The sequence below is a fragment of the Gracilinanus agilis genome, chromosome 5, assembly GCF_016433145.1.
Source record: "Gracilinanus agilis isolate LMUSP501 chromosome 5, AgileGrace, whole genome shotgun sequence".
NCBI lineage: Eukaryota > Metazoa > Chordata > Mammalia > Didelphimorphia > Didelphidae > Gracilinanus > Gracilinanus agilis.
Window position 1 is genome coordinate 273641077 of NC_058134.1, and position 23068 is coordinate 273664144.

At 37.9% G+C, this 23068-nt stretch overlaps 1 protein-coding gene across 2 annotated transcripts in view; it reads right to left on the minus strand.

Moving 5' to 3' along the window:
* The window catches only part of SRGAP1 (SLIT-ROBO Rho GTPase activating protein 1), a 354516-nt gene that overhangs the window by 42761 nt on the left and 288687 nt on the right, over positions 1 to 23068 (minus strand). For both annotated transcript variants that reach the window (XM_044678455.1, XM_044678454.1), the window contains exons 13-15: positions 20746 to 20806; positions 20531 to 20608; positions 13943 to 14077 (exon numbers count right to left, since the gene is read on the minus strand). In XM_044678455.1, the coding sequence (XP_044534390.1) occupies positions 13943 to 14077; positions 20531 to 20608; positions 20746 to 20806 (274 nt within the window). The remainder of the gene's footprint in view (positions 1 to 13942; positions 14078 to 20530; positions 20609 to 20745; positions 20807 to 23068) is intronic.

Here is a 23068-nt window from a genome sequence, read left to right on the forward strand (position 1 = left end):
GGGACATGAATCCACTATTTGACAAAAACTGCTGGGAAATTTGGAAAACAATATGGGAGAGATTAGGTCTAGATCAACATCTCACACCCTACACCAAGATAAATTCAGAATGGGTGAATGACTTGAATATAAAGAGGGAAACTATAAATAAGTTAAGTGAACACAGAATAGTATACTTGTCAGATCTCTGGGAAAGGAAAGACTTTAAAACCAAGCAAGAGTTAGAGAAAATTACAAAATGTAAATTAAATGGTTTTGATTATATTAAACTAAAAAGTTTTTGTACAAACAAAAACAATGTAGTTAAAATCAGAAGGGAAACAACAAATTGGGAAAAAATCTTTATAACGAAAAACTCTGACAGGGGTCTAATCACTCAAATATACAAGGAGTTAAAGCAATTGTATAAAAAATCAAGCCATTCCCCAATTGATAAATGGGCAAGAGACATGAATAGGCAATTTTCAGGTAAAGAAATCAAAAGTATCAATAAGCACATGAGAAAGTGTTCCAAATCTCTAATAATTAGAGAAATGCAAATCAAAACAACTCTGAGGTATCACCTCACACCTAGCAGATTGTCTAAAATGAAAGAAGGGGAGAGTAATGAATGCTGGAGGGGATGTGGTAAAACTGGGACATTAATGCATTGCTGGTGGAGCTGTGAACTGATCCAGCCATTCTGGCTGGCAATTTGGAATCATGCTCAAAGGGCTATAAAAGAATGCCTGCCCTTTGATCCAGCCATACCATTGTTGGGTTTGTACCCCAAAGAGATCATAGATAAACAGACTTGTACAAAAATATTTATAGCTGCGCTTTTTGTGGTGGCAACAAATTGGAAAAGGAGGGTATGTCCTTCAATTGGGGAATGGCTGAACAAACTGTGGTATATGCGGGTGATGGAATACTATTGTGCTAAAAGGAATAACAAACTGGAGAAGTTCCAGGCGAACTGGAGAGACCTCCGGGAACAGATGCAGAGCAAAAGGAGCAGAGCCAGAAGAACATTGTACACAGAGACTGATATACTATGGTAAAATCGAATGTAATGGACCTCTGTACCAGCAGCAATACAATGACCCAGGACAATTCTGAGGGATTTATGGTAAAGATGCTACCCACATTCAGAGGAAGGACTGCAGGAGAGGAAACATATAAGAAAAACAACTGCTTGAATGCATGGGTCGGGGTGGACATGATTGAGGGTGTGGACTCGAAACTACCACACCAATGCAACTACCAACAATTTGGAAATTGGTCTTGATCAAGGACACATGACAAAACTAGTGGAAATGGCCATCGGCAATGGGTGGGGGAAGTGCGGGGGGCGAAGGGGAAAGAAGGAGCATGAATCATGTAACCATGTTAAAAATGAATACTAATAAATGTTTGAAAAAAAAAATAAAATAGTAATTGGGCAAAAAAAAAAAAGCTAATCCAGCCCCGATAGGTGATAATCTACAAATTAAAAATAAAATGCATGAACAATCATGTTAAATCAATGAATTTTTCCCAGTTCCTTCACTGTGCTCCAAGTGGAAGGACAACTATTTAAACTGAGAAGGAAAAGGTTATCTAGGGCTGCTGCCCACTGACTACGAAAGTGTTTCCTTGCACAGCTGAAGAGAATTGTAATTGGTGATGGAAAAGGAGAGGAATACATAGGTATATGATTCCCAGATGATCTACACCAGGATGTAAATGAGTGGAAACAGTACAAATAACTTAATCATCACATAATGAGAATTTGAAAAAAAAAAACAATTCCTACTCCCACCAGTGCCTGGGCTATAGTTTGACCTGGAGCTCTCATATCTGAAGATTACTAAATTCCAAAAAGTTCAACTAAAATGCAGCTAAAGAATTCTTTTCATACTTCCAAAGTACTTCAACGTTCATAAAGGATCCCGCTATATCAGTGGTTCCCAAACCTTTTTGGCCTACCGCCCCCTTTCCAGAAAAAATATTACTTAGCCCCCTGGAAAATAAAATTTTTTAAATTTTAATAGAAATTAATAGGAAAGATAAATGCACCTGTGGCTATCACTGCCTCCCTGGATCCCTGCAGCATCTACCAGGGGGTGGTGGTGCCCACTTTGGGAATCACTGCTCTATATTAACATGAAAAATAATAACACTATTATTTGAACACAATGGAAATGGATATATTTGTTATTTACTTATTTTTTTTAAAAACTCTTTCTTAGTAACAACTCTAAGACAGAAGGGGCAAGGGTTAGGCAAATGGAGGGAAGTGACTTGCTCAGGATCTCACAGCTAGGATGTGTCTGAGGCCAGATTTGAACCCAGGTCCTCTTGACTTCAAAATTGGCTTTCTATCCCACCTAGCTGCACCAGAAACTCTTATTTTTGTGGTCAAATGTATTTATGATATATAAAATGCTTCAGAATGAGTCATGGGTGCTATAAAGGAGATGGGTTAGAGTTGAATTTATTGAACATGGTGCCTTGGTTCAGCACACTTTCCAGGCACTGCCTTGTTCCATCCTGGCAAAAGGAGAGAAATGGCTTTCTTAGAATTGCATGTAAGATTTCTCCATATAGGAATACAAATAATTTGATCTTATTGAAGCCCTTGAAGAAGGAAATTTAAAGATAAGAGTTTTCTCTCTTTGCCCTCTCTTTCTTATTTACCTTTTCCTGTTTCTCTTGGTTTTTGTAGTTGGATATCAAGAGAAATTGCTTTTTTTGTGGAAATGGGTGAATTCTTTTAGGTCCCTAGAACTCAAATGGCTAGTTGGCATTGCAGTTGTCTAAAGTGCATTCTGAGGGACATGGAAAAATGAAGTTATATTCCCCAATGTAGGATGTTTATTTTCTGGTCCTCATGAGCACTAACTCCCTTAGATCAATGATTCTCTCAGCTTCCATGTGCCACAAGTAAGGATGGGGATAGGGGACATGTAGGTATTTTTAGCCTTTTTTCAGCAGAGAAGCTGAGCTATATATGTAGGATCAGATTTAGAGCTTGCAAGAACCTCAGAGGCCATCTAATTCAACTCCATTTTAAGGGGGAGAAACTGAGGTCCATAGAGATGCTTTTAAGAATGACTCATGCTTACCAAGAAACTTCAAAATAGATAATTATTTAACACTGTGCGACAAACACTCTCACTAGAGATGGCATAAATATACTATTAGAGTTTTATTCAGCGCAACTAAATATCTGAAGATAGCATTAATCATAAAAAACTAAATATAATCTCACTCAACAAGCTTTCATTAAATGTTTGCTATCTGCTAGACTCTAAGGGGTAGGGACACCAAGGCAGAAGAAAAAAATAGTCTCGCCCTCCAGAAACTTTTAATGGGAAAGACAAAATATAACAATCGGCAAATATCGTGTGGATGGAAAGTAGTCTTGGAAGACGAGACATTGGCATCTCTAGAGTCCAGGAAAGACATCTTAGAAGAGGTTTATTCAAGCTGAGTTTTAAAGGAAGCCAGAGATCAAGAGGCAAAGCAGAGGAGAGAGACATCTGATGTGGAGATGATGCAGGATGATGGAGAATCCCATCAAAGGAAGAGCTGTAAAAGCCTGGAGAATTAGAAGGATGCTAGCTTGGAAAGAACTTTGAATGCCACACAGAGGAGACTCTATTTTATTGTGGAGGTACTAAGTAAGGAGGACCTATGCTTTAAGAAAAATTAGGAAAAGTTAAGATTTAAATTAAATTAAAAGAATTTAAAATAAAATAATTTAAAATTAAGAAAAACATTTTTTTTTGTGGCAGCATAGAGAATGGGTTGGAATGGGGGCATTGGGACAGGGAGTCTGATGGAGTCTATTGAAATAGTCAAGGAAAGAGGGGAATCCAGGTGGCTCAGAGGGTAGAGAATCAGACGAGAGAGGGGGAGGTTCTGGGGTCAAATCTGGTCTCAGGTATCTCCTATCTACATGACCCTGGGCAAGTCACTTATCTCCTATTGCCTAGCCCTTAGTGTTCTTCTGCCTTGGTATTCCTACCTCTCAGAGTCTTGCAAATAGCAAGTATTTAATGAATACTTGTTGGGTAAGCTGCTATTTAGCTCTTTTAAGATTAATGCTATCTTTGACTATTTAGCTGTATTGAATAAAACTGTAACAGTACGCTTATGCCATCTCTAATTAGTGTTTGTCACACAGTGTAAAATAATTACATATTTTGAAGTATCACGGTAACATGAGTCACATCGTACATGCTATGACTCATTCTTTTATTTTTATTTTTTAATTTTTCTTTTGAATATTTTCTCCTAGTTACATGATCATGTTCTTTCTCTTTCCCCCAACCCCCCCAATCCCCCTTATCTGATGCACAATTCCACTGGGTTTTACATGTATCATTTATTAAGACCTAATTCCATATTACTGAGTTATCGTTTAGTGTCTTCATCCCCAATAATATCCCCATCAACCCATGTGTTCAGGCAGTTGTTTTTCTTCTGTGTTTCTCTTCCCACAGTTCTTCCTCTGAATGTGGCTGGTTTTCTTTCTCATAAGCATGACTCATTCTTAAAAGCAAAAATGGGCGTTTATGCTCTTGTCAATGAGGGAGACATACGTTGTCCCCAATTTTTGTCTCAAACAGAATCATGCCAAGGGAGAAGCTGAGCTCAGTTACCTGAAGACGACCCAACCGTTTTCTAAGCCACCAACCTAGTTTTGGGCTGGAGAATGATGGTTAATTGTGTTAGAGTTGAAGGTCAGCAGCTTATCTTAGTTTTAAAAAGAATCATCGGCCGGGTGGGGGAGAGAGAATCATGAATCATGTAACCATGAAAAAAGATTCTAAATTTTTAAAAAAATTAAAAGAAGCATCATTGTCAATCACGGTCCCATTTCAACCTTATGAAATCCTATCTTGGGAGCAAGATGGCGCAGGGGATAGTGTCAGGCTTGTAGTTGGGAAGACCAGAGTTCAAATCTGGCTTCAGACACCTAGCAGTGTGACCTGAGGCCACTTGCCTCAGTTTCCCCTCACCTGTAAAACGGGGATAATAATAGCATTTACTTCCCAGGGTCATTGCAGACCAAGTGAGATAATAATTAAAAAACACTTTGCACACAGTAAACATTAGGTCAATGTTAGCTATTTTTGTTTATCGGTAGGATAGACCAAACCTTCTATATTCATGCTTCTGTAGAAATGCCATCATCATCTAAGATCCTTCGGGTGATTCTGGTCAGCTCTAGAGACTGCTAGCTCTGGAGTCTGAGGACTGGGGTTCAAATCCCATCTGTGCTATTTATTATTATTATTGCAATTGCCATTGGGACGTTAGGTGAATCCTTGCACATTTCTGGTCTTGAGCTTCCTTGTCTATAAAATGAGGGCGTTGAATGAGATGGTCTCCGAATCCCCCTTCCAGCTCTAGGTCTAGGATCATAAAGTAAGATCCTTTGGTGAATTATCGCCACCTCTCAGGATGGTGGGAACATCTCTGCCCCTTGGTTTCCTTCCAAATTCAGCTCAGGTACCTTTTACATCAACTAATCAATCAACAGGCAATTAATTACTGATCAATATGAGCCATGTGCCAGTTTTGAAGAAATAAAGTCCCAAACTAAGACAATCCCTGCCTTCATGGAGATTAAATTCTATTGGGGTTTGGGGGTACAGTTTGGTGACTCAGTGGATGGAGAGTCAGGCTTGGAGACAGGAGGATCTGGGTTCAAATATGACCTCAGACAGACTGTGTGACCCTGGGCAAGTCACTTAACCCCCCATTGCCCAGCCCTTACCGCTCTTCTGCCTTGGAGCCAATACACAGTATTGATTCCAAGATGGAAGGTCAGGGTTTAAAAAAAGATTTGATTAGGGGAAGCAACATTATAGATATAAAATCTACAGTATTACAAGGTAATTTTTGGGGAGAGTATCAGGAAGGGTCCCCTAGAGAAGAAGCTGGTTCTCCAGCTTGGTGAAGGGGGAAATGAGAGATTCTAAGAATCAGAATGAATTCCAGGCATCAAAGACAACTTGCCTCGTCTCCCGTCTGCCCACATCCTCCCCTTCCCGAGCTGCCAGAATTCTGTCTACACAGACAGACACGTCGAGGGTATTCGGTGCTGCGTGGATGGGTTCTGCACACCGAGAGGGACAGAGAATATGTACACAGACATGCTGCCTCCCTTGTCTGAATGTCGGCTTCCATGGGACGGGGACTTCTGTCTTTGTGTCCCTGGTGTACACAATAAGAACTGCTAGCTAACGTTTGTATACGGTTTACTATGTGCCATGCACTGTGCTAAGTACTTGATGACCCTTAACTTGTTTGATCTTCACAATTATTTGGAGAGATGTGCGCTGTTATTATCACCCTCATTTTACATATGGGGAAACTGAGGCATATTTGTCCAGAGTTACTCAGATAGGAAGTGTCTGAGGCCAGATTGGAACTCAGGACTTCCTAAATCCACATCCCGTGCTCTATCTACTATGCTAGCAGGTGCTTAAGGAACATTTGCTGTTTGACTGGTACAGTGGAAAATCCATTGCCTCTCAGAGTCACGGTGTCTGGGCTTGGGTTCTAATCCTAGCTCTGGCCCTGACTCCCAACAGGACCTTGAGAGAATTAGCTAATCTCTTGAGTCTTGGCTTCCTTTGTTGTAAAATGAGGGATTTGAATCAGATGGCCTTGAAGGTCCCTTTCAGCTCAAAAAAATCTATGCTCCTGCCATCTTAAATACTTAATAGAAAACTAAATATATATATATATATTTATATATATATATATAATACTCAATAGAACAGTATAATATATGTACTTCTTAATACCCTCAGTATAACATAACACTTAATGATACTCAATATAACATACATTACTTAATATGATAACTAGTAAAATATATAATACTTAATATACTCAAAATAATACTTAGTATAATATATAATACTCAGTATAATATACATAATACTTAATAGAATACTCAGTGTGCTATATAATCAATATAATACTCAGTATAACATATAATACTTCATATAATATACAATCAATATAATACTCAGTATAATATAATATATAATATTGAGTATAACATAATACTCAATATAATCAATAACACAGTATAATATATAATCAATATAAAACTCAGTATAATATATGTAATACTCAGTATAATATAATATTCAATATAATCAATATAACACTCAATATAATCAATAATACTCAGTATAATATATAATACTCAATCTAATATTATACTCTATAACTAATACTCAGTATAATATAATACTCAATATAACCAATATAATACTCAGTATAATAAATATAATACTGAGTATAATATACATAGTACTCAATATAATCTTATATATACACTCAATATAATATACTTAATATGGTACTCATAATACTAAATATATGATACTCAATATAATCTTATAATATAATACTTAATATAACATATAATCAATATAATACTGAGTGTAATATACATAATACTTAATAGAATACTCATAATATTAAATATAATATATAATCAATATAATACTGAGTGTAATATACACAATACTTAATAGAACACTCATAATACTAAATACACAATACTCAATATAATCATAATATATAATAATATAATATATAATCAATATAATACTGAGAATCATATACATAATACTTAATAGAACACTCATAATACTAAATATATATAATACTCAATATAATCTTATAATATATAATAATATAATATACAATAAATAATACTGAGTGTAATATACATAATACTTAATAGAATACTCATAATATTAAATATAATATATAATCAATATAATGCTGAGTGTAATATACATAATACTTAATAGAATAATCATAATACTAAATATAATATATAATACTCAATATAATCTCATAGCATAATACTTAATATAATATATAATACTGAGTATAATATACATAATACTCAATATAATCTCATAATATAATACTTAATATAATATATAATTAATATAATTCTGAGTGTAATATACATCCTACTTAATAGAATACTCAATATGATATATATATATATGTATATATATATATATAATACTCAATATAATACTTAAATTAAGCTGTCAGTGGTGAGTTGTAGTTCCTCTTGCCCATGGCAGAAGCCAAAGCATCTCGGGCTCAGGCAATGGGATGAGAAAAGCAAAGCTGCATCAAAGGAAAGCTTTAGTGGGATTCGATTTTCTATTTTCTCTCCGTGTAACGCGGGGCGACGGCTGCTGTGTGGCGCTCCTGAAGGGGCCGTGTCGGGGCTCGCGGCATGGAAGCCACTGGATGGCGGAGGGGGCAGCCAGAAGGGAGAATTTCCCCTGGCAGAGCCCTCAAGGCTCAGCCATCCCGGCATGGTTTGTGCTCTGGCTCCTGCATCTGGCATGCTCTCCTGGGTCCAGAATGGGGGCCAACATGAACGGTTGTCATGGGTAACCTGGAAAATGTCTCTGTCTATACCTGTCTGTGAATGAATATGGAATCTCATGCCCCCTCCCCATCCTTCTCTGGAAGAGAAGACAAGTGATTACCGATGGCTGCAAGTCCCTAGGCGTGCTATGCTAGTTGTATACTTGTTTGCAATCCAGTTTTGCTCAATGATGTTCATGCCTGAAATAAATGTGTAATTATGAATTAAAAAGAGGGCAAAAAGACCACATTTGCTCCTTTGGGGTACATTTTTTTCCTGGGAAAAACTGTGACTGTTTTGTTTATTTTCATAAGCAATAACCACTTTCTAAGCTCATTTACTTGGGAAAAGGGGAATTCTCAGCTAAACTTGGTACTTGTAGTTAAAGTTCTCCAAGTGAATAAAGGTTCTTGTCTCAGAACTGGAGACTTTGCATGTCTGCTTTCTAATGACCTGAGAGCTCCAAGAGGATCCACATGAAAAGCAAACCACAAATTGTCTCTTTGAATTTAGAAAATGGCAACTAGCAGATCTTCGGTGGCAGCCTTTCTAACGTGTTTGCCAGAGAGCAAATGCTAAATCACAGAATGCTATTTCCCCTTGCTAGCTTATCCTTCAGTGCTAAGCCATGGACGGAAATTCCACCATGCCTACATTTAGAAAAGGTATTTATTTAATGGCAGTTGCCGCAAATATTCCTGACATCCATCTCTAAATACTCAGCTTCCAAGATCAATTTACCAGTTCAGTTACATATTTAAGTAAGTGCTCATGTTTTATTTTTTCAATGTCTGACGTGCACAAATGTGTGTGTGAAGTTTATTGGAAGAGCTAGAAAGATGAAGAAAGGAGAAGAAAAAAGAGAAGGAAAGGGGGTAGGAGGAGAGGAAGGAAGAGGTATAGAGAGAGGAAAATAAATTGAATTCATTTGGATTACTCTTTGCCTTGCTTTCAAACCAAACAATTAATAGTAGAGTCAGTCCTAAAGGGGAAGGATGGGAGACTTGAGTGTGATTTGTGTGTCTTTAATTTATTTAACCCTTACCTTCTATCTTGGAATTGATATAAGGATTGGTTCTAAGGCAGAAGAGTGATAAGGGTTAGGCAATGGGATTAAGTCACTAACCCAGGGTCACACAGCTTTCTGTGATGAGATTTGAACCTCCCAACTCCAGGGCTGGCACTCTATCCACTGAACTATCTAGCTGCCCCTGTGTATTTTTTAAAATACTCAACATTTTATACTATGGCCCCTCATAAAGATCACTGATTTAGAGTGGAGAAAGTCCTTCAATTACTTGGATGACCTTTATTTTAACACTTTAAAAATAGCTTCCTTTTGTTTGTGGTTCACCTTTATCTCTCAATAGATCTCTTTCCCCTGCCTCTCCCAGCAACCATTTCTTGCTATTGTTCCTTCAACAAGCATTTATTAGGGCTGCAGATTTTTTTTTTTAATCCAGGAACATTTATTGAACATCTACATGGTAAGAGTTAGACTCCAATTCCCTATCCTCCAGGAATTACAGTCTAACAGGAAAGGTGAGAGACACAAACAGATATGTATAAGAAGAATAATGGTTTGGAGGACCAGGCTGGAAGCCTTGAAAGAATCAGGTTCAAATTCTGCCTCTGATACCTACTGCAAATCCCTTTTCCTCTCACATACTCAGTCTGAGACTCTCTTCAGTGACAGATTTAATGAGAGCTGCTATTTGTATTGGTGGAGGGATTGATTTCTCTAGGAGTTCCCTATTCAGTGCTATCACAGCTCCAAACAAAAATACAAAACTATGTCTCAAGTTATGGATCCATTTGGAACTGTCATTAGAAAGACTTGGAGAATTTTAACTAGAAGTACTAATTAAAGCCTTAAGTTCAATAGGGAACCTTCCCTCTGGCAGTTATGTCCTAAGTACCTTGTATATAGCTTGCTTCGTGTGTGTGTGTGTGTGTGTGTGTGTGTGTGTGTGTGTGTGCGCGCGCACGCTATATATATATATTTATGCATATGCTTGGAGCTTCCTTCATTAGATTGTAAGCTCTATGAGGGCACATAGTAGGTCCTAAATGAATATGAATTGATTGATTCTTTTTAGAGGCCCTTATGGGGTGACCTATTGGAAGAAAAATATAACAGGAGTGGGAAACAAGTGTTAATGGGCTGACTGAGTCCCTGACATGACTGTGTCAAAATATGGGGAGTAAAGCTGTGGAGCTAAAGGCAGCCTACCACTAGCTCCATGGCCAGGCATCCTCTCCTCCGTCTGTCACATGGGATGCCTAAAGAAGACAATGTGATCTGTACAACTAGAAATCTGCTGAATGTTGCAGATGAAAATCCCCAGAGTGCTTATTTCCCCACATTTAAGGCAGTTTTCAGGATGTGAGGGAAAGCTCTGGTCATGGCAAAAGGGAATTCCAGGATCATGACATCTCGCTTTTAAAAAAGAAAAAAATTCTAGTTCTTTCCAGCTGGGTCAAAAGTCTGCTATGATGACTCAGGCAGTGTTTGTGTGTGCATGCACATGTGTGCATGTATGCATGAATACTGAAATGCTTCAGAGACATTCTGAATTACCCATAATCATATCTAACTGAGCTTGAGGAAGCTTTCTTGGAAGAGTTTTTAAAAAGTATAGTAGTTGGGAATTCTCTCTCCCTTTGGAAAGCACTTTGTATTGACTTCGGGTCTGTCTATCTGTCTGCCTGTCTGCCTGTCTGTCTGTCTGTCTATCTATCTATCTATCTATCTATCTATCTATCTATCTATCTATCTATCTACCTAATCTATTATAATCTATCTATATCTTTATATATCTATAGATATTTATCTATATATCTCAATATATAGATATTTATATACATTTATATATTTTGACATATGTTTATATATATGATATATGTTTATATGTCTATATCTTGACATAGATGTTCATTTATATTTAAATTTTATTATTTATTAATCATATGTTAATATTTTTACTTTATATTTATATTGGTATATATTACTATGTATTATTCATAAATATATGCTTATATATTTATATAGATATGTATTTAGATGTATTTAGACATCTCAATATATATCATAAAATATGCATATAAAGATATATATGATATATACACATATACCCATTTTTTATTTTTATTTAAAACCCCTTACCTTCTGTCTTTGAATCAATGCTACCTAATGGTTCCAAGACAGAAGGGCTAGTCAATGGGGGTTAAGTGACATGCCCAGGGTCATACACCCAGGAAGCCTTTGAACCCAGGATTTCTCATTTCTGAGCCTGGCTATCAATCCGTGTGGCATAACTGTCTCAAAATACAGGGAATAGAATTGTGGAGCTATATAAATACATATATGTATATAAGATTTACATATATATTTATATATCACTTATTTACTTATTTTTTTGCTATATATTTTAATTTAGTTGAATGCGTATATATCACATCCCCCTTCCCTTCCTACTCCTTTGCTCCACTTAGTAAAAGGCAAGCATGTTGAGGACAGTTTCTTTTTGGTCTTTCTATGCCCAGGCATGGTGTCTTGAAATAGTTGGTATGTTATGAATTCACTGAATTGAATTAAGGAAAAGTTGTGACCTCAGACTTTTATAAACCAAAATTTCTGGGTGCAGTACCATGTGTTCCAAGAGGCATGCCCAAATAGTGAGGTCGACCCTTGACTTTTCCATTAATGGGAATGCTTATTCTTCAGAAAGAATTCAGAGGGTTCTATTGACCAAACACAAAGGTCTATCAGGGAGAGCATTTCCAGACCAGAAACTATATGTAGTTAATTAGTGCAGTGGATGGGACACTGGCCTTTGAGTTGGGAAGATCTGAATTCAAATCTCACCTCAGACACCTAATAAGCTATGTGACCATGGGCAAGCCACTTAATATTTCTGGATCTTAGTTTCCTCATCTGTAAAAAGAGGATGTTGGACTTGATGATCCATCTAGGATCCATTAAGGCTATGAGCTATTTTTTTAAAACTGGTGCTGTAGAGCATCCAATCCTGTCAAGATAGGATTAACTCTCCCCTTGCCTAATTTTAAATTAATCAACCAAAAACTTAAACACTCCCACTTAACACTAAGTAAGGAAGTTCCAAAACCACTTAGTGAAGTGGGTAACAACTCCAGAGGTGACTGACCATCCCCTGGGCAGTGCTAAGCAAACTGATAGACTGCAATTGGTCCCTGTAAAGTGGAGGAAGGGATAGGAAGTGATATGGAGAAAGGACTATAAAAAGGCCCAAACTTCCTGTCCAAGGGGTCTTCAGCTTGAGTCTTCAGCATGCGATTTGGTCTGGGACTTTGGCTCTTGAACAGGTTCCGGTAAGACTGCTTCTGGATCTTCTCCTTTGAAGTTCATCTTGGGTGAGTGAGTACTTGACCCTCCTTTCCTGGCTTCTGGAGAGATTAGGTCTGGAGAGGCCCCTCTTGGAGGAGGCTGTGTGGGTGGAACCCTCCATTAATTTACCACTGGGTGCTCTGGCTGACGGTTATATAATTTACCACCAGGTGCTCTGGCTGACGGTTATCACGCCCTGTTGGGGTTGCTCTGAACAGCGGAGCAACATTTAGCGTGACAGACTCAACATTTTCTCTACTCTCTTCTTACATTTCTCTACTTTCACCTTTTCCACCTCTTTGTAAATAAACTACTGAAAAGTCATTTTGACTTGAGCTATAATTTTTTTAAACTGGCAACCACCACATTATTTTAGAATTCTCATATATTTAGTAAAACCATCAATGTAATCCTTACAATCCCTAGGATCATTTTTTCACTTTTAAAGAGTTTGGATCTCCCCTTTTCCTAACTATGCTAGGGATAACAACTTTGGAGTCTCCCTGGATGTAATACCGCTTCATTGTCAAGTTATAACATTTTACAAAGCTGTTAAACCCATGTAAATCTCATCTGGGCCCCCTACAAACTGAGGCAGGTAATGCAAAAACTGGACTCTCTCTCTCTCCCAAGCTGTCCTTCCCTCTCCACCCTGATAGAAGTCAAACTTCTTCTCAGAATAGCCAACAGAACGAGGGTCAGTCCCCAATGATACGCAGGCATGCTAACAGGAATTCACCTGCATGGTGTGGAAATTCCTTGAAGCAATTTTCAGAACATGGATGTGTTACTAGATGTTTAAACTGGGCTAGGAGAAGAACCAAGCTTCTCGTTTGTGTGTATCTCACCTTCCTCTATCCCTTAGCCTGCTAGAACACATCCTTGTACCTGGAAGAAAATGAACAGTCCTGGACGCTTTAAGATTTCATATTGATTCAGAAACATCCTCACAACTGTACTCCAACCAATGAATGCAGCAATATTCAGCCCCACTCCATAAAGGGAGTGACCCAGGCTATGGAGCGAGACTCACCCTAGAGACAGCTGCTCCTGAATGGAAACAGGTTGTCTCTGAAATCCAAGGGGCTGTCTTTTGCCCTTTCCAGGAAGTTGTTGACTAAAACACACAGTTCTCAGAGAGAAAGATTTTTTAGAAAACTGCAAAAAAGTCTACTTACTGACACATGAAATAAGATCATTAAATCTTTCCTTAGGAAAGAGGGGGTTTTCCAGCCCGCGGAAAAAAAGTTTCAGAACTCCAGCAACTGAGTTAATGTCATGGTTACTTTGGTCATCAGCCAAGGGATTTTCACCTAAAATAAATGAGTAAAAACCAAATTATTCATATATCTTTGTTCACTCTGATGAAAACCATTGACATTTCTTTATAAGGCTGTTAATTATAATTAGTGAGATTTTATATGGAACTAAAATTAAAATTACTGGTTTAGAAATCCCACCCGGTGATTATACTAAAAATAGGTGGTTTAAATAAAGCTGTTTTAAATTTTGATACCAAATAATACCTTACATTATGCCAAAATGTAAAGAAAAAAAAATTATGGCCTTCATGATGCTGTCCAAGGTTCTTTCCCCTCCCAATGAGTATTGTAACATTAACATTTCAATTGAATTCTCTTTCCAGAATTCCCTGGCTATAGTGTCAAAATCCAATATGTGTGTACCTGGGGCAGCGAAATGTTTCAGAGGTAATATAGACTGCTCCTGGTCACAAAGTTCTAGAATATAAATGTCCATCTCTCTACTGTTTGTTTTAAATTCCGGGAAGTGCTATTTGGAAGTGTCTAGCAGACTTCCTGTGGACATGCGGGGGCTTTGAGACTACATTACCCATGATTCCAATGAGTCTTAGGGCGTGGGGACATCAAAGATCCCCACGCAAGTGGGGCAGTTTAAATTCAGAGGAGGGCCTAGACAAGGCCCTTTGGTCTTCCTGAAGAGCTGGTTGGCGAGTGGGAGAGAGAATGGGCTTTGGCGGTAAAATTAAAAGATAGGCGTTGTCATATATATTTTACCAACATGGCCATGGTTTTAATTAAACTACTAATTTCTCTTATTATATCAGTCTTTATCATTTTTAATTGTAACATTGATGGCAACCATACGAAGTTTGGATTAAGAACCCTAAATTTTCCAGCTAGCCTTACAGAAACAATAGCCATGCTTTCTTTTTGGCCATCTTGCTCAGCTCTTTTGAGCAACTTTTTTAAAAAGGAGACTGGCTTTCCTCGCCATGCTTTTGCTATAAGCAACAGCATGTTTTTGCCTCCTGTGGGACTCAGCCAGCCAGTCCAGCCCAAACCACCTTGGGAGGTCAGGCCAGCTGATTCTGGCTTCTGGCTTTAAAACCAAAATGCCGGTGCCTAGCCAGTATGTTCTCTGCCGCCATTTCTGACTCTTGACCTGGACTCCATTCCTGCCTGGCCCACCAGTACTCACCGCTGCCTCATGTTCCTGCCGCTTCTGATCTCTGCCAAATCCTGAGCCCACCAGTACAGACCGCTGGCCTCTGTTCTTGCCTCACTGAATCCTGAGATTTCTGAGCGACCCCTGCCCTGACTTGCCGAGTGCTGCCGTTTCAGCTTCAGCTCTGCCGCTAAAGATTTGGGAAGTATCCTCCTTTCTCCCTACTCTCTTATAGAGGACTCTTAACCTGGAAGGCCATTCTTGCCCTCCACGGTGAAACCCCCGCCCACAATTTCTACACGTGGGATTTTCTACAAAACTGGCCTAAGCTTTTCTCTATCCCTGAGCCCACGACCCGACCCCACGTGGATGCTAGTGTTTAAACCTTGAACTAGTGATTACTCTTCATCGGCCGCATGGCCTATTCAAACTTTCTTGTGATTAAGAACTGAACATCAGGGGAAGAAATTCACCCCATACCTGCTTAGAACTTTGAACTTAAAAAACCCCTTAACTTTTAAAACCTCAGAACTGAATGAGTTTTATTTCTGTTTTAAAAGGACTCTATATCTTACTGTATTTTGCTGATTAGTTTTGTGAATTAATCTTGCTTATTTCGTTGATTTTCCTGTTGCACTAAATCATTTTAAGCTAATGAAGTTTCTGCTTATGATTATTATATTTCCTAATTTACTTAAAGCTTACTGTATCAAAAACAATGCGGTTATATATACCATCTATGAACATTCTATAGGAGCACATGTCTTTTAAGTTTTGTTCTGTCTTGGTAATTGTATAGATCCTTGGGAGTTTCCATGCCTTGAGATTTAAATTGTAATTTTACAAGAGGTCTTTTAACTTTTACTCTAGATCTTAAGAATTGTTGTCTTAAAGGATAAGCTTTTATATATATTTTATTATAAGAAAAATTATTACCTTAAATGGGTAGAAGCATGAAAATTTCCTACCTGGGATTTTTTTAAAACAGGAAGCCAAGGAGCTCCTGTATACTTTTATCAGAAGGATCTAGAATTCTTGAGGTAATTTAGACCAGAAGATTTTTTTAAATATCAGATTTTGATATGAAAGCAGTAACAGTTTGTTGAGAAACTCTTAGCCAAGATTTAAAAGTTGTAACAAGTATATGATTTTTAAAACATCATTGTTTATTGTTTTAAAATGTGTTATTAGAAATTATGGTACTCTTTTTGAATGTGCATTGTGAACCAGCTATTTTGTAAAACCCTCACAGAAAGTGAATCTCATTTTTGGGTAAAAAAAAAACCCATCACTAGTTCTAAGCTATATGTATATATTTTCTATTTTTAAAACATTCCTTTTTTTAATTAGAGCAATTGATTTTTCCTTTTTCTCATCTTATACTGGAAGTACATATATTATCATTATTTATCATTTTTTTGATTTTACAGTAATATAAGCTTAATGCAAACACCTGAAGAGCCTGAGAACTATGGGACTGTGATTTAATGCCTTTCTGTCTGATTCCAGGAGAAGGGAACAAAAGAACCGTTAACAGTGCTAAGAAAGCACAAGGTCACAAAGACTTGACTAAAAATCTGCATGGATTGCAGAGGTCTATGCCAGTACTTTAGGGCTTGAAATTGGGGTTTGAGTCCTGGAGTCCCAGTCTTTTCTAAAACTTTAGAGGACATGGGTCCCCTCAACTTGAATTCCTAGTGAAGCACCTAAGATTGGTTATTTATTTGGCTCATTTCCCTGAAAAGCTGATGGCAAATCAGATCAGAGAGAGACATTTCCCTTAAGTCCAGGCCCTGAATGGGTAATAGCAAACTGCTTAAATCACTTTCATTGGGCCTTGATTCAAAGGCCTGTTATAAATTTATTTTCCTTTCATTTTTTGCACATTTTATATTTCATTCACAAGTTAATTTTTTCTTCTTTTTTCTTGAATTTTATTTTTTTTATTTTGCCAAATGATTTCATACAACCCTTGTGACTCATCCTTAGCTCATCCTTAGCTGACCTGAGGTACCCTTTTCAGAAAAAAAGGTATGTTTAGAATTTTCCTCAGGGGGATGTGTGTTAAGTTTTTAAAAATTCAATAATGTAAAAATATATGTATCTTTAACTCTTTTAGGAGTAATTTCAGGGGAAAATGTATAATTCTTAGAATAAAATGCATGTTTTGTAATCTATAATGTAAAGTTTAAATTCTTTTGAGAATAATTTCAGGATAAGGATTTTGCCATCTCCCCAGAATCCAGACGACAGACCTGTTTGGTGAAGGCACCAAAAAGATGCCTAAAGACCCTTCACTGGACCATGAAGATCAAAATTGAATTATGGGGAGTTAAAATTGAGTTGAATGTACTGTTTTGAATGTACACTAATATGCCAATAGGGGACTGCCCCCAAATTGGTTTTTTGTCAATATGGCTAGTTTTATCCATTTGTTTATTTCTTTTATCCCCGAATTCCTAAAAATTAGAAGTTGTCTATGTTTACAGATCCAGCTAAGAAAAAGGGCCAACCTTTTTTTGCTGGATCTCAGGGGGAAATGTTTGTTTTAAATTTCGGGAAGTGCTATTTGGAAGTGTCTAGCAGACTCCCTATGGACACGTGGGGGCTTTGAGACTACATTACCCATGATTCCAATGGGTCTTAGGGCGTGGGGACATCAAAGATCCCCACGCAAGTGGGGCAGTTTAAATTCAGAGGAGGGCCTAGACAAGGCCCTTTGGTCTTCCTGAAGAGCTGGTTGGCGAGTGGGAGAGAGAATGGGCTTTGGCGGTAAAATTAAAAGATAGGCGTTGTCATATATATTTTACCAACATGGCCATGGTTTTAATTAAACTACTAATTTCTCTTATTATATCAGTCTTTATCACTTTTAATCCTAACACTTTTTTTTTTTTTTATCCTGGGACTCCATTCTAGGAGCATAGGGCCACAACCAGTAGGCAATGGGACACACAGTCGCTCAGGGTCACCCAGCTGGGAAGTGTTTGAGTCCGGACTTGAACCTAGGACCTTTCGTCTCTAGGCCTGGCTCTCAATCCACTGAGCTAGCCCAGCTGCCCCTACTTTAGGTTGCAGTTTCTTTAGCAGATGTAGTTTTTACAGGGTGAGGTTGCTAGCCCCACGCCCAACCCTCCTCCTTTTTTCATCCGGGCTAGGGACCGTCCTTGGCCCAGGAGTGGTAAGGGTGGGCAGTAGGGGTCAAGTGACTTGCCCAAGGTCACACAGCTGGAAGTGTCCGAGGCCGGACTTGAACCTAGGACCTCCAGTCTCTAGGTCTGGCTCTCAATCCATTGAGCCACTCAGCTGCCCCAATCGTAACACTACCGAGATAAATCTATTCAAAACAGATAGAATCTTAAGTAACTCAAGATTTGGTAGCATTTTCAGGCTATCTACAAAGGGGCAATTAGAAACTCTACCCTTAACTTGGGAGAAATGTGAAAAAATGGTAACAAGAAAGGAAAATGAGAGGGTGTGTGTTCAAGAACCAAAGAGGAGAAACAACAAAGAACTCGTCACTGAAATGAAATAATTTGTGTGTGTGTGTGTGTGTGTGTGTGATGATTTTTAAACACCACCCCTCCCCAAGCCTCCCCAACAACTTTTTCTGTTGTGCCTTACATTTTTAAAGTATGACACCCCCTATTTTTGGTGTCACATGTTGGGACCATTGGATTGACCAGTGTACCCTTCAGTCCCTATTACACATTTGTTTATAAACTGGCCCACTTTGTAGAGGGAGATTCCAAATCAGTTTGGTTAAATAAAGTGAAAAAGCCAACGTCAAGACCATGAAAACAACTAACTCACTAGCTGTCTCCTTATTCCATGTTTGCTATCCAGAAATCATCTTTCTAAGAAAGACATTTATATATTAAACAAATTCTTCATTATTTCCTAGATTCTGAACTGACTTATCTTCACTCTCTGATTTAACTCAAGTGAAGAGTTCTTTGTTGCCTCCTTCTTTGGTTTTTGAACACACACCCTCTCGTTTTCCTTTCTCGTTACCAGGAACAGCATGCTAGGAAATCATTAATATCTTTTGACCGTGGAGAAATTGTATACCAGGAATGAAGTTCTGCTGCCTGTAACAGAATTATCTGGCTTTTAAGGACTCTTAGACTGAATTGGGGCTGAGTATATTGAAAAGAGATAGGCTGTTTTCTCTTACCCTGGAGGGTGGAAATAGCCTATCATGCTTGTGAAGATTTGGAAGAGAGTGTCTCCAAAGCTTTCATTTTTTTTTGCTTTTAGGAGAGATGGGTGTTGCTAGTGTACTAGGAACCTGTAAATTATTTGGATAAGAACTAAGAGGGAGAAAGTCTTTGGCTGTTTGAGCCAGCTGAAAAGGACAATGATGATCCCCTTCTCATTGGGAGAATGAGTTCCTGTTTAAAAGCTTGTCTCTATTTTTTTTAGAGTTAAATCTATACTTTCTGGTTAGTTTGAATGTGTAAAAAGTGATGTACTGGGGTAGCTAGGTGGCTTAGTGGATAGAGCATCAGACACTATCTAGTTGGGTAATCTTGGGCTTGTTGCTTAACCCTCATTGCCTAGTCCTGACCTCTCTTCTGCCTCAGAACCAACACACAATATTGATTCTAAGATGGAAAGGAAGGGTTTAAAAAATGTTATTGCAAAAAATATTTTTTAAATTAAAATTCATAGACAGGGGGCAGCTGGGTGGCTTAAAAAGCCGGGCTCAGAGACAAGAGGTCCTGGGTTCAAATCTGTTCTCAGACTCTTCCTAGCTGTGTGACCCTTGACAACTCTCATTGCCTAGCCCTTACCGCTCTTCTGCCTTGGAACTGATGCTTGGTATTGATTGGAAGACAGATGGTAAGGGCTATTTTTTTAAAAAGAGAGAGAGAAAATGGGAACACGTTTAGGTAGTCGGGAGCAAAATATAAAAAGGGTATCAGGAAACAGAGCGAGGAAGCAGGGATGCCCAGATAATTTACAATCTTGTAGATAGCTTCCCCTGCTTCTCCCACTCAGAATCACTTTGCATGGTGCTTTGGTAGGCTGCCTATCCTGTCCTACATCAGGGAAGTCATGTTTCACGGCTTCTTAGACCTTGGTAACAAATCCTACCATTTCAGTTGATTCCATTTACCAGCTCCCCTGCATTGTACACTTTTGTGCCATTTTTCTTAGGTGATTATTCCTTATTTCTCCACTTGCTCCTTCCTCTACCGCCCACCCCAAGAGTGATGTAGAGGGTTACACAGAGTGGTCGTGCCCCTGTGACACTCAGGAAAATGATGAATTTTTAAGAGTAGTTTGAGAAGCAGTCTTTCCGCTACTTGTTTGGATAAAAATACGATGATTACCTCTCTCAAATGAATTTTTAATGTCATTGACTTCCACCTGGGAGCCAGACACTCGGAAAATCCCCTGATGCTGAAGACCTATTAAAAAAGAGAAAGGAGGAGAGACAAGGTGAAAAATGGCAGCCCGTCCTCTAGGCTTGCTCTGCAAATGACTTTAACAAGTAAGAGGCCAAGTTGACTCAAAACGTGCAGAGTAGTTAATATTGGCAGCTTACCGTACAGATTGATAAACCTAATGCAGCTTTCCACAATGAGGGGGATGACTTGCCCTGAATCCTGTAGAAAGAAATGGAAATCAATTGACCTCCATTGAGAACACATAATCACATGCAAAATTAATGTTTGGAGTTTCATTCAACTTAATTAAAGTCAAAGAATCCAATCCCTAAAAATAAAATCTGCTTTCCCTCTCCCACCACAAGACCTTTTATAAGGTAGAAAGAAAGGAAGAGGAAATAATTTTTATTTAAATAAAGGTGTGTTTCAGTTCTGAAGCAAGCCAAATCAAACACAGGGGAAGCAGTTCCAGTTCTAACTTGAGCTTCTGTGACTGCAAATGAATTCAAATTTCTCCCAAAGCTAGAATTGATTTAATCAAGTAACATTCTTCAGGCTAAATATTGTACCTGCTTGGGAAAGTTGGTTGTAAAATTTTCACTGTGAGCATTTACAACTTGGAAACTGGAAAATGTAACGAATGAAGTCTTGATTTATTGTTTTATTGACTTAAATGATAATAATTGGCTTAAAATGAGAATGCAGATTAAATTTAAAAGTACCATGCTTAAAAAAACAACTCTACCTTCCATCTTAGAATTAACACTGCATATTGATTTGTTTTATTCACTTAAATGATATCTGACTTAAAATGATAATAATGCAGATTAAATTTAAAAGTATCATGCTTAAAAAAAAAAACAAACAAACCCTTTTAACCTCCATCTTGGAACCAATACTTTATATTGGTTCCAAGGAAGAAGAGTGGCAAGGGCTAGGCAATGGGGGTAAAGTGACTTGCCCAGGGTCACACAGTTAGGAAGTGTCTGAGGCCATATTTGGACCCAGGATCTCCCATCTCTAGGTCTGGCTTGCTCTCTATCCACTGAACTACCTAGCTGTTTTGTATTGTGCTTTTAAAAATAACCAGTTGCTAAACATTTACCAGCTTACCTCCTGCCATTAAAGTACTGGAAAAAAAAATCTCAGGAGATAATAAGAAATAGGATTTATATAGTGCCTCTTGTGCTCCAGGCACTGGGCTAAGTACTTTACCAATTACTCATTTGAACACAGATCTGGGTTGGCTGAGCCCTTAGAGGTCATCTGGTCCTACCTTATCCTTCCCTCTAGCTAAAGATTCCATACCAGACTGAGTCCTTCCTTCTGGAGCTCTTGCATCGGTGAGCCCCAAGTCCTGTATTTGTTTAGTTTGCATCAGAACTTGCTTATAAATATCAAGATGGTTTTTTCCACACTTTCTTGATGATTCAAAAAATTTTAAAATTTATTTAGGAAATCACACTCAGGCCCCTCAGATTTATTTTAAATTGACATTTCTTCTGAAACTTCCCATTTTCATATCTTGTGACAGCTGAAGGTCACTATGGTCTTTGAGTAAATGTGAATTCTGGTAGTATTTTAAAATAAGTATTTACTGAAGAAGGAGATGGAAGGAGACTGCAGTCTCAGTTAAACAGGTGATAATGTCATGCACTACCTGTAGTTTCAAAAAAAGGTTACTGCCTACACAATTTATTTTTCATGTACTTTTAAAGACTTAGCTCATTTATGAATTAGATTTTAAAAATCCCCTTACTTTCTGTCTTAGTAACAACTGCTCTATGGTGCTTGATCGATCTAGGTCTATCCATGTCGATATAGACCTATGTTGATAGATTGACAAATAATCAATTGATATAGGTCTATGTTGATCAATATAAGCAATCTATATGCACAGGTGTATATATATATAATTTTTTTTTGATCTAGGTGTTGGGGATAGAGAGCTATAGATAGATCTTTATAGGCATGCAAATATTGATCTGTTTGGATATATATCCATCCATCCATCCATCTCTATCCCCAACAGCCAGCGTTGGGTCTGGTAGCTTTTAACAAATGCTTGCTGACTTCTTGGATGGATATTATCTTTCCAAGGAAAAGAGTAGTTATAAAGTAAAATGTTAGAAGCAGTTTAATTGCTCTAAGTTTCATGGCTAATGGTTTGGGGTGGTTTTGTAGGTACTATTCCTTTCAGTTTCCTAAATGACTGTCATGAGTCTGTTTCAAGACTATCATTTTCTGTAAGGAGTGTTTTTGGCATTGAAAATAGGACTTTGCTCTGAATTGGGCAATGATTGGTCAGTTCAACAGCAATCCAATAATTAACGTCATGATTTATAAATTTGATGAGCTGATTCATCTTTAAAAAATAGTACATTTGTATCATTTAGAGGAAGTAACCTTTTACAGAAACAAATAAGAGAACGCTATAATCTCTAATAGCATTGTGTTTCAATGTCAGCAAAAAAGGGCAGA